The 13,477-nt window shown below is 33.4% G+C and overlaps 1 protein-coding gene across 1 annotated transcript; it reads right to left on the reverse strand.

Moving 5' to 3' along the window:
• Positions 1–64: 64 nt before the first annotated feature.
• On the reverse strand, positions 65–12,934 carry LOC132720042 (kinesin-like protein KIF13A). Its single transcript, XM_060704028.1, has 5 exons — positions 12,782–12,934; positions 4,854–4,946; positions 1,801–1,981; positions 1,230–1,317; positions 65–809 (listed from the first exon to the last, which is right to left on the reverse strand). Exons 1-5 carry the CDS (start codon positions 12,888–12,890, stop codon positions 390–392), a joined length of 891 nt encoding a protein of 296 aa, XP_060560011.1. The 5' UTR covers positions 12,891–12,934; the 3' UTR covers positions 65–389.
• Between the last annotated feature and the right edge of the window lie 543 nt (positions 12,935–13,477).

A 13,477-nucleotide genomic window follows, 5' to 3' on the forward strand; every position in this document is an offset into this window, starting at 1 on the left:
ATATTAGCTGGCACAAACTTGCTGGTATTTTGATTTTTTTCTTTTGGTTGGGTTTTATGTAGAGCTGTCATCGATATCAACAATATCGATGTATCATTGATATTTTTTTGTCGATCAATAATCGATACACATTTTAAAAAATCGATACTTTTGACTTATAAGTTAAATGTCTAGAAATTATACAATTCACCCAAAATATATGCAGAAACAATTATTTATATCTAATGTTATGCTTTTGTTATATAGTGGAATTATTTCATAGCAATGGTGACAAAAAATATTGTCTGGAAAAAATCATGCAGTGGACAAGACACTGTACAGAACATGTTTTTGACTGAAATCATTGAAACAGGTATGAAAGTGAATGACAGACAAGTGAGTATAGGATATTATCGATATATCGGTGTATCGTTGATTTTAGTTACTTGATATCGATATATCGTTGATATGCTTTGCACTGAATCAATGACAGCTCTAGTTTTATGTTGCACCATCACTTGCAGTCCAATATCAGTTGGCACAGCACAATCATGCTGTTTTTTTAGTTTTCTGTTTGTTTGGGTTTTAAGTTGCACCATCACTGTAAAGGTCATATGTGGATGAACAAATATGAACCTTACAAGAATGGAAAAGCTTGAATCAAATACATTTAAAATTATAAACATTATACTTACAGAAGTTTTTAGATCAGTTAATGTTTGGGTGACTATGATGTTAAATACGGCATGTGATCTGCTGCTCTCACTGTTCATATTGGTGGCCGCCACAGTTCTTGATTTGTTCCCCTCATTCATTAAATTGTTTATATCCTGTTTAAATAAAACAACAACCACATTAAAATGTTGATTTTCATATCAAAGGATGTATAAGGAATATATAATTTCGAATTATCGAATAAAAATGTTGCCAAAATTAAAGACATTTTTGTTAAGATAACTTAGACAAAGCATTGTACAGCTACATATAGTGTTTAGATATCCTATGTTTTATTGACTTCATTAGTATTGTATAAAAGGCTTCTACATCAATGCATTGTTTCATTGAGCTAAACTTTGTAATTCTCACTCATTTGATAAACCGCTTAGGGTCTATCAATAACTATATTATCAACAAGCTTAAGGTGTATCCTTTACTACATAAATCAGCAAGCTAAAGCTCTTTTACAAGCTTTAATAAGGTCTGTCCTTAACTACATAAGACACTTATAGATATTGTAGACTTGTACTTACTTCAAATGATGTTACAACTAATGTTGATAAACCATCTACATATGGTCCCAATATATTGTGTTCCCTAACTTTTAAATTCTGTTTGTGCCTGTAATAAGAAACAAAGAAAGAAATGAATTCTTCATATAAGTCAATGCTGGTGGGTATAGACAACTGGATGCATTTACCACTGTCATGACATGAACATCCACATTCAAGCCAAAGCTTCTACATTTTAAAATATTTTACATTCCTGGACTTTATTCTTGGTTTTGACTTTTCAAAATTTTAATATAGGAATGTAACAATATCTTCAATATTTATTATTATCATCATATAATATGCCACTTCTTTTCAAAAACAAGTCAAAACAGTTAAATTTTTCTCAATAGTTGAAAGTTTTATTTTTTTGGTTGCTATTGGGAAATTTATTAAATTGAAGTTAAGAAAAAAAAAGGCTAATTTAGATTGGGATTAGGGCCTAACATCGGCCCCTTGTGATATATAACGAAAGTGCCCTGAGATTATATAGATGCTTGATATTTAAAAAAAAAATTTCTACCTTACACTTGGTATACAAGCATTTTCTTACCCTTTTAAATCTAGTAAATCATGAACTTTTTCGTTATATATTTCCAGGTATGATACTTCCACTTTAAAGCTGGTTGTTTCATTTTCTAGCCTAGCAATACGATCAAACAATGCGTCACATAGACGAGGAATTATACCCTTCTCCTCCATTGTTCCCATCATTGTGTACGATTTCCCCGAACCTGAAAAATAATCGCTGCAATGAACATCTTATTATAAAACACTTCAAACACTTTTTACTTGTTAAAATAGTCAGGGCAATTGAGATCATTATTATGTGATATATGCGCTAATATGTAAAAGAATTTCTACAAGTTATATGATGTCTTCTTGCATATCTGATAGGATTATCTACAGTTTACACCGGTACTAGAAAAGCCTGTCTTACACCCCGCACATAAAACAAGTTGCATGTTTTAAATGATGTCATTCCTGTGCGCCTTTTAAGAATGAATTGCGTGCTTAGTTATGAATGAAGTTGAAAATTCATACACTACTATAAGAAACAAGGGTGCCATAGTCACAAAATACGCCCGTTTACGAAAAAGCTTTAGATGGAGATGGGGGCATTATGGATAAGTGTTATCTAGCAAGCAAGTTTTTGTTCTTGGCACTGTGTTGTTAAATGAACCTTAAAACAAATCAATAGGGAAGATATGCACAGAATGTGTGACCTTGACCTTGGTCGCAGGGACCTGAATTTTATGCACGGCACTCAGCCTCACAATGATGAACATTTGTGCCAAATTATATTGAAATCCCTCTATGCATGTAGAAGTTTTGCTCCAGACAAGTGTTTTTCTATGAGCTCTAACTGTGACCTTCACCTTTGACCTAGAGACTTGGTTTATGTGCAGGGCACTACGTCTCATGGTGGTGAACAATTCTATAAAAGTAACATTAAAATTCCTCCATGCATGTAGAAAATATGCTCCGGACAACATCTGGATATTTAATCATCTCCAGTGACCTTGACCTTGCAAATATTAACCTAAATTAAATGTGTAACACCTGTAGTCATGATAGTTACCATTTGTGCTACAATCCATCAATAAATGATGACTAAATGGTCCCTATAACCATCTTCAAATTTTTATCTGAACTTTGACCTCTATGTGTAACCTTGACTTTGGTCGCAGGGATCTGAATTTTGCATGCGACACTCAGCCTCACAATGGTGAACATTTGTGCCAAGTTATATTGAAAACCCCCTATGAATGTAGAAGTTTTGCTCCGGACAAGCATTTTTCAATGAGCTCTAAGTGTGACCTTGACCTTTGACCTGGAGACCTGGATCATGCATGGAGCAATACATATCATGGTGGTGAACATTTCCATAAAGTATTATAAAAATTCTTCCATACATGTAGGAGATATGCTCCAGACAAAATCTGGATATTTCACCATCTTTAGTGACCTTGACCTTGCATATATTGACCTAAAGTACATGTGTCACAGCCGTAGTCATTATAATGACCATTTGTGTTACAATCCCTCAATAAATGATGATAAAATCGTCCCTATACACATCTTCATATTTTTATCTTTTTTTAAACGGGCGTATAAAAAGTACATGTAATTTAATAACTAAAAAATTCTGATTTAAGATTTTATTCTAGGGAAATACATTTCATTACAATTCTTAATCTTTGAATGAGCTGAACTGATATTTACTTGAAAATTAAAATATAATTAAATTTCTATGAGAAAGTATTTACATTTGATAAGGTAATTACTGTATGATCTTTATGAACAAATACCAAGTCTACAGAACACCATAGTTATCACAGTTAAGAATCTTGACCAATGAATGAAACATGTGTAAATAAATGTTACATTCTTTAGAACATACTCAAGTCCAAGAAAGAGGATTATTTCATGCCCTTTGATTAAATTCTATTTTTAGAATTGAAAGTGAAAATAGATCAAGGGGAGTAATTGTGTAAGTCATTTATGAACAAAGTAATAACTTTGTTGTCTCCCTTTGATTAAATTCTATTTACAAAATCTGGATATTTCATCATCTTTAGTGACCTTGACCTTGTATATATTGACCTAAATTATATGTATCACAGCCATAGTCTTGATAATGACCATTTGTGTTACAATCCCTCAATAAATGATGACTAAATGGTCCATATACACATCTTCATATTTTTATCTGAACTTTGACCTCTATGTGTGACCTTGACCTTGGCCGCAAGGACCTGAATCTTGCACGCGACACTCCGCCTCACAATGGTGAACATTTGTGCCAAGTAATATTGAAATCCCTCTATACATGTGGAAGTTTTGCTCCGGACAAGCATTTTTCAATGAGCTCTAAGTGTGACCTTGACCTTTGACCTAGAGACCTGGTTCATGTGCGCGACACTGCTCCTCATAGTGGTGAACATTTATATGAAGTTTCATTAAAATCCCTCCATACATGTAGGAGATATGCTCCGGACAAAATTGGACGCCGCCCGCCCGCCCGCCCGCCAGGGGCGTTCCCATAATACGTCCCGTTTTTCAAACGGGCGTATAAAAACTGTGAAATAAAAAAATTAGTTTTTCATAATTTCTTTTCGTAATATCATTAATTTGTAATATGCATGAAAAAGAATCAAAAATTTGCTTTTATTACAGACAGGAATATCTAGCTCTCGGGAAACTGTTCAGTGGAAACTGGGCAGACCCTTGTTACCGCCATAAACAGTTACCCTCAAGCTAGATATTCCGGTCTATACCGACAGCCGGCGTAAAATTTTTAAAAGATGTGATGTCATTAAACTAAATGACAGGAAAATTACTTTTCCATGAATAAAAATTCAACATATTTCTTTAATTGATTCTAAATAGCATATTATAATTGAATATTTATAAAATTTTCTTCCGCTGTAGTACAATTAGCTATAGCAAAAACCAAACAAACAAACTGCACCAGAATAGAACTTTTGCACATTTTTTGTTTGTTTAACATTTCTTTTGTTCAAGACAACAAATTTTCAAGTAGAGCTGTAAACTAATATGCATTTTTTGTAAGAAACTTTAAAATATAATTCCACCGTCTACCTGTTTGTCCATAAGCAAATATACAGCCATTGTAGCCTTCAAATGCCCCTTGTAAAACCGGATCACCAAGGTTCTGGAACACTTTTTCCTGACCTGTAAATATAAAACAAAAATTTATATAATTTTCTATAAACATGTACATGTATATTATAAGTTATAAAGTTTTTGATAGGTTATATGGCCCTATGGTTGTTAGTGGTTCAGGTTATATTGCAAGCAACCATTTATATACTGTTATATAACCTGTCAGGAATATTTATATCTAATTTATTATACAGAAAAATTCCTGTTTTAGAAAAAAGATTTCTTCATAAATTGACAGCAGCCATGTATATAGAACTATATCAACATTCAATTTATCCAATGGATTGCGATGTTACAAACATGCAGTATTATAAATATTAACCTGTGATAATATTGTACTACACCCTGATAATGTTGGCAGTCAATTACTGGTATTAAGTTGAGACTCAGGAAAGGTCAGGGTCAAATGGGCCTATTTCTGAATCAATTTAGACTCCAACTTTACTCTCAGGAAAGGTCAGGGTCAAATGGGCCTATTTCTGAATCAATTTAGACTCCAACTTTACTCTCAGGAAAGGTCAGGGTCAAATGGGCCTATTTCTGAATCAATTTAGACTCCAACTTTACTCTCAGGAAAGGTCAGGGTCAAATGGGCCTATTTCTATATCAATTTAGACAAAGCATTTGGGTAGAACCATCATTCCAATTCAAATTAACTCTATATACAGCTTCCATACATACACCTTGTATGCAAACTACAATATAATCGAAAAGATAACTAACTTCATACGAGGAAAGAAAAAAATTGTCTTAGCAATGTTAATACGAAAATCAGACTGAAAAAGAAAGACAACTCTTACAGAACTATTCTTCAATCCAGTCAAGTATTACTTCCCTTGCTAAGTTTTCTATTTGAACAGGCCCAGTGCTGATTTCCCAAGAGTCATCAAAATTCCAGCACATTACTAATAATACTGATTAAAACAGTAATGTAAAGTACCAATTTCTGTTAATCTAATAATAGATCTAATTACTGTCATCAATGACTGATTAAATTCTCTTTGATCGAGAGAAAATAACATGAATCCATTGGACTTACTGGTAAAAAAAGGTCAATTCGCTTCAAAAATAACTGCAAAATTCTTTTTTAAATATGTATGTGTCAAATCTTACAATACACCCAATTTTGTCTTAAGAAAAAAATCCTTAAAGCCACCTTCAGCTTTTCCAAAGGTTAAATGAGCCGTGTCATGACAAAACCAACATAATGGGTTTGCGACCAGCATGGATCCAGACCAGCCTGCCCATCCGCACAGTCTGATCAGGATCCATGCTGTTCGCTATCAGTTTCTCTACTTGTAAAAGACTTGGTAAGCGAACAGCATGGATCCTGATCAGACTGCGCGGATGCGCAGGCTGGTCTGGATCCATGCTGGTCGCAAACCCATTATGTTGGTTTTGTCATGACACGGCTCAAATATGTTATTTATAGAAAAATCTCATTATATGATTGTCAAATCAAAAGAATTCATGTGGAAAATATAATTTGCTGTCGATAAAATACATAAACAATAAGGAAACCCCTTGATATCTGTAATCCACTCTCTATATATGTATATATTAGTTAGGGGGACCATTTGTTGCCCTATCTTCTATTTTTAAGAATGAAAGTCACTCATGCGTTATAAATAGCTTACACAACGCTGTTTTGAAAAAGACTTTTATTAGTGATATGATGCACATTTTCAAGATAATATTACTGAAATACTTAGTTTGAAATAACGCACACACAAAAATTTCCAACAAAGAAAAAAACTAAAGGCCACTTTAATATATAAAGAAAAAAATTCTAAAAACTGAAGGCCACTTTAATATATAAAGAAAAAAATTCTCATAAAAGTAGATGAGAAAAGCCATTGTTTCCAGTCTGATATCAGATAACAAGTCTTGTAAATGACACATGAATAATTACAATTTCCACCTACAACTCCTGAGATTTATCTGTATATACTATGATAATATAGAAGAAAACTATTAACAGCTTCTCCTACACAATCTAAAGTTCATTTATATGTATTGATATTCACTTTCACATAATGATGTCTAAAATGAGAGAGATACAAATACCAAGAAAGGTGGATCAGTAATAATGTCATTTTTTTTTCCAATTAAAATTTCATCTCCTACACAACATTTTTCTATTCAAAACCTCAAAAAAATAAACAGTTTTAGCTATACATTCATTGAACACAAAAATCAAGAGAATATCAGAACAACAACACGGTGCGTATTTAGGCAATTAATTTTACAAAATACTCAATAGACTTTTTAAAATGCATATCAAAACCCATTAAATTTTAAAAAATAAAGTACGCAATTGTCCTTAATATGTGCCCGTATTGTCATTTTCATCATCACAAAAGTAACCTGTTGTTGCTCATAGTTTTGGACAATAGGTAAATGCTATCCAGATATTCCCAAATGTAATTCAGGATTTACTAATTGTTGGTCTCCGGTTTTCAACAAAATTGGACAATGATAACTTAATCAAATGGCAACCAGTTACAATACGCATAAATATATTATGTTTGTTTTTTGTTTGATTGGGTTTTCCGTCACACCAACACAGTATAGGTCATATGGCAGCTTTCCAGCTTTACTGGTGAAGTAAGACCTCAGGTGTCCTTTTGTGCATTATTTTAAGCAAGAACGGGCACCTGAGTAGAACCACCGACGTTCCGTAAGCTAACTGAATAGCATCCTCACATGCAAGAATCCAAAGTCCCTGTCGGGATTCGAACCCACAGCATGGGGGGCAAGTGGTTTTCAAGTCAACAACCTTACCCACTCAGCCTTGGATGCCCCTGCATAAATATACTATCTACATCAGTACAGCTTATACTAAAGTTACAACACAGGATCATATTTTTCCGAAAAAAAACCCCTTAAAATGACGCATTTGATGAACTGACAAGCTGGACACGAGTTTTGTGCACATAATTTTCATCTGACCAACATAAAACGAACAACCTACACGCCTCCAATCCCTCCTCTTAAAGTAAGATCTTTTTATATATGATAATACTTCAACCTCTGTTGGCTCAAACTACCGTTGTCTCGAAACAAATTTTCACAGGTCCTCTGAGATCGTGATAACAAAGTTCGACTGTATACATGTATATGCAGTCCTAACAAGATTACTTGTATTTGTCTAGATTTTGTTTCAATAAAGACAATCTGAAAAATGTTCCCATAAAAAAAAGATAGCGAAGTTACACAATTGATTTTTCCCCTGGTAAACTCTTCTAGATTATCTGAAACTAATGTCTTTTCTGCAGCAAAATTTAATTAAATAAATAGACAGGGATTCAGCATTATTAACGTATATATTAAACATCTGTCTCGGAAGAAAAGTAGGAAAATATAGTTTCCTTCAGATAGATTTTTTGTTTCTTTGTCATATTAATATAACATAATATCGTTAATATATTATAATAGTATTTCTATGATTTACAGGATAAAAAAAAAGTTCAAAATTCAAACTTGGCAATAATTTTCCGCAAAATTCCCTGCTGAGTAATGAATCTAAATTCTACACCATATAAAGCCTTCAATTGAAATTTAAAACATTCTTGTTGCTATGGTGACGATGATAGATAATGAAATCTTGTTACAGACACTTGCAGTCAATTAACAAATGAAATAATCTGAAATCATTGATCTTAATGCCCTATGTTCTCTCCAGAAAGACATTTTTATAATATCTAGGATTGTCCATAATGGAAAGGTTGATTTATTTCCAATAGTAGCTGACCAATGTATGCTAACTAACAAGAGGGCCAAGATGGCCCTGGATCGCTCACCTGAGATTCATGCTAGAAAAGGGTAAAGCCAGTAATGAAAATCTGGAAACAAAGTGATCCCTCGGAAGCATTAATCACAACAAAATTACATGAAAATTGCAGACTTGGTTTGATTGAGTCTGTACATGAAGTCACATTTGGTTTGTCATTTGTTTCTCTAGGCTGCATAATTTTTGAAAATATTTGTAGATATCTACTACTAAATGCTTCATGAAGTTTCTAAGCTCTTGGCATTGTACTGTCTCACAAGACTTAATTAACTAATTGTTTTACTATGTATAATAGACTATATATTAAATTTAGTGACCGTCAGAGAGGGCCATTACTAATCCCAGAGGTATGACTGATATAACTTTTGTAGAGGACAACAAGGTCATGCAAAATATCTAAGCTCTGGACAATGAACTGTCAGAGAAGAATGATTTCAAAGACAATTTTACTTTACAAGACTATGAACCAAGTGTCCCCAGTGCCATTTTTTATCACAGGAGGATGGCTTATATAATTTTGTAGAAGGCTACAAAGTGATCCTACATGCAAAATGTCTTAACTCTTGGCACTGTAATTTTTCTATACAAGTTTATGTAAATTAAGTGACCCCAAACTTTTGTAGAGGACCACCAGTCCTAAGGATCATCCATGTAAAGTTTGGTCAAAATCCATAAACAGTTTTAGGAGATGATATTTAAAGAAATTCTGGACAATGGGAACTACAGAATGACAAGCGAAGGACAAATTGTCATCACAAAAGCTCACCTCTGAGTTTTTAGTGCTCATGGCAGCTAAACATGAAAAGCAAAAATGCTGACTCAACAAATTCTATAATTTCTATATCAGCAATAACACAAACATTGAATAAATGCTCATTTACTTGAAAAGTGTCTAACTGATTGCCAAAAGCACATTTCTATGGTAGAGAGAAAAATCACCAAGAACATAATGAACATCTCTAGTTCAAAGCAACGTCATCTAAGGAAAAGATGAATATCTCTCGTAAATTTCCACTGCCTAGATGAACATCTTTTCCAGAGAACATCAAAAAGTCCTAGATGAAAAAACATCACCATAGCCAATTCAATATATTTGGTAGATTTTTTAAGAAACATGAACCAAGGCCTAGATAGACATCTTTGATAGAGAGAAACATAACCAATGCCTAGATAGACATATTTGGTAGAGAGAAACATGAACCAATGCCTAGATGGACATCTTTGGTAGAGAGAAACATGAACCAATGCCTAGATGGACATATTTGGTAGAAAAAAACATGAACCAATGCCTAGATGGACATATTTGGTAGAGAGAAACATGAACCAATGCCTAGATGGACATCTTTGGTAGAGAGAAACATAACCAATGCCTTGATGGACATCTTTGGTAGAGAGAAACATGAACCAATGCCTAGATGGACAACTTTGGTACAGAGAAACATAACCAATGCCTAGATGGACATCTTTGGTAGAGAAAAACATAACCAAAGCCTAGATTGACAACTTTGGTAGGGATATATAACCAATGCCTTGATGGACATCTTTGGTAGAGAAAGACATAACAAATGCCTTGATGGACATCTTTGGTAGAGAAAAATTACACTAAAGCCTAGATTGACATCTTTGGTAGAGAAAAGCATAACCAAAGCCTAAATGGACATCTTTGGTAGAGAAAAGCATAACCAAAGCCTAGATGGACATCTTTGGTAGAGAGAAACATAACCAATGCCTAGATGGACATCTTTGGTAGAGAAAAGCATAACCAAAGCCTAGATGGACATCTTTGGTAGAGAAAAGCATAACCAAAGCCTAGATGGACATCTTTGGTAGAGAGAAACATCACCAATGCCTAGATGGACATCTTTGGTAGAGAGAAACATGAACCAATGCCTAGATGGACATCTTTGGTAGAAAGAATTATAACCAATGCCAAGATGGACATATTTGGTAGAGAAAAGCATAACCAAAGCCTAGATTGTCATCTTTGGTAGAGAGAAACATAACCAATGTCTAGACGGACTTCTTTGGTAGAGAGAAACATAACCAATGCCTAGATGGACATCTTTGGTAGAAAGAATCATAACCAATACCTTTATGGACATCTTTGGTAGAGAAAAGCATAACCAAAGTCTAGATTGACATCTTTGGTAGAGAGAATCATAACCAATGCCTTGATGGACATCTTTGGTAGAGAAAAACATAACCAATGCCTAGATGGACATCTTTGGTAGAGAAAAACATAACCAATGCCTTGATGGACATCTTTGGTAGAGAAAAGCATAACCAAAGTCTAGATTGACATCTTTGGTAGAGAGAATCATAACCAATGCCTTGATGGACATCTTTGGTTGGAAAAAAAACATAACCAATGCCTAGATGGGCATCTTTGGTAGAGAAAAACATAACCAAAGCCTAGATGGACATCTTTGGTAGAGAAAAACATATCCAATGCCTTTATGGATATCTTTGGTAGAGAAAAGCATAACCAAAGCCTAGATTGACATTTTTGGTAGAGAAAAACATAAGCAATGTCTAGATGGACATCTTTGGTAGAGAAAAACATAAGCAATGCCTAGAAGGACATCTTTGGTAGAGAAAAACATAACCAATGTCTTGATGGACATCTTTGGTAGAGAAAAGCATAACCAAAGCCTAGATTGACATTTTTGGTATAGAAGAACATAAGCAATGCCTAGATGGACATCTTTGGTAGAGAAAAACATAAGCAATGCCTAGATGGATATCTTTGGTAGAGAAAAGCATAAGCAATGCCTAGATGGAAATCTAAATAAAGAGAAATGTATCCAATGCCTTGATAGGCATCTTTGGCAGAGTGGAACATAACCAATGCCTAGATGGACAACTTTGGTAATGACAAACATAACCAATGCTTAGATGGACATCTGATTCTGTGGTAGAGAATGCATAAGTAATGCAATATCACACAGACCAAGATGAATATGTCTAACTGTTACAAATAACACTAAGGTCTAGATGAATTTGTCCAATAGACAGACACTAACACTAAGGTCTAGATGAATATATATCTAGTGGAAAGAATTATAACCAAAGCCTAGTCAGTGACCTTGGCCTTTGATCTCATCAAGGTGTATCCACATATGAAGTTTCATTGTCCTATTGAAGTTAATTATCATAAATAAAAAATCTTAACCAAAACATTTAAACAATGGCACTGCAGACAATGCATACTTCATAACAATACCACCACCTTTTTTCTTCAAAAAAGTGGAGCTAAAAATCATACAGTCATAGAATTTGTTGAGTCAGTATTTCTTCTTTTTTTTCTTTTCAACATGCAGTATCAATTTCTATTGGAAATAAATCAACCTTTCCATTATGGACAATCCTAGATATTATAAAAATGTCTTTCTGGAGAGAACATTGGACATTAAGATCAATGATTTCAGATTATTTCATTTGTTAATTGACTGCAAGTGTCTGTAACAAGATTTCATTATCTATCATCGTCACTATAGCAACAAGAATGTTTTAAATTTCAATGAAAGTCTTTATATGGTGTAGAATTTAGATTCATTACTCAGTGTGGAATTTTCTTGAAAAATAATTGCCGACTTTGAACTTTGAATTTTTTTATCTTGTAAATGACAGAACTACTATGTAAATTAAATTATGTTATACCATTTAAATGACAAGAAACAAAAATTCTATCTAAAGGAAACTATCCTTTCTTACATTTAACCTCCCTAGACAGATGCATAAAATAAGTGTTAATAATACTGAACCCTTGACTTTTTATTTAATTAAATATTGCCCTCCTGCCAATGTTAATCAATTCATAACTAGTATTTTCTTTCAGAAAACCTGGTTAATTAGTGTGTTTAGAATAAACCAGTTGTAATTAAGAGCATATTGCCACCTTAGTGCAATAACGGGTTATGTCCTTCTAAATTTAATAGGAGTTAACCAGTTATTGCACTAAGGTGACAAATTATTATCCGAACAGTTTTTTCAATCAACCAAACTGGATATAACAATGAAAATGATACAAAAATCCCTATTATTTTCTTACCATGAAACTTAGGGTTATCTTTATCCATTGACCAGAAGCAGTGGTCAAATGCAAATGACTTTGGTGCTTTTCGGCGGCCCTTTTTGACGTCTTCTCCACACCCCACCATGTGACCATGTTCATCAATAGGGCTGAAAATACATTATGATAACACTATCAATAAATATAGTTAAAATCACTACTGATAATTAGGGCTTGATAACTTTTTCTTAATGAATACCAATTCAACAGCGCTATTTGTTTGAAATTTATTGCGCATTCAGTATAGGTTTAGTGTTCATAAGTAAGGATAGGTTTAGTGTTAATAAGTAAGTATAGGAGGTTTAGTGTTAAGTAAGGATAGGTTTAGTGTTCATAAGTAAGTATAGGTTTAGTGTTCATAAGTAAGTATAGGTTTAGTGTTCATAAGTAAGTATAGGTTTAGTGTTCATAAGTAAGTATAGGTTTAGTGTTTATAAGTAAGTACAGGTTTAGTGTTCATAAGTAAGGATAGGTTTAGTGTTTATAAGTAAGTACAGGTTTAGTGTTCATAAGTAAGTATAGGTTTAGTGTTCATAAGTAAGTATAGGTTTATTGTTCATAAGAAAGGATAAATTTAGTGTTTATAAGTAAGTACAGGTTTAGTGTTCTAAGTAAGTATAGGTTTAGTGTTTATAAGTATGTATAGGTTTTTTGTTCATAAGCAAGGATGGTGAT

Source organism: Ruditapes philippinarum, unplaced genomic scaffold (assembly GCF_026571515.1).
Source record: "Ruditapes philippinarum isolate M1 unplaced genomic scaffold, ASM2657151v2 ctg7569_1_1_1_1, whole genome shotgun sequence".
Classification (NCBI taxonomy): Eukaryota; Metazoa; Mollusca; class Bivalvia; order Venerida; family Veneridae; genus Ruditapes; species Ruditapes philippinarum.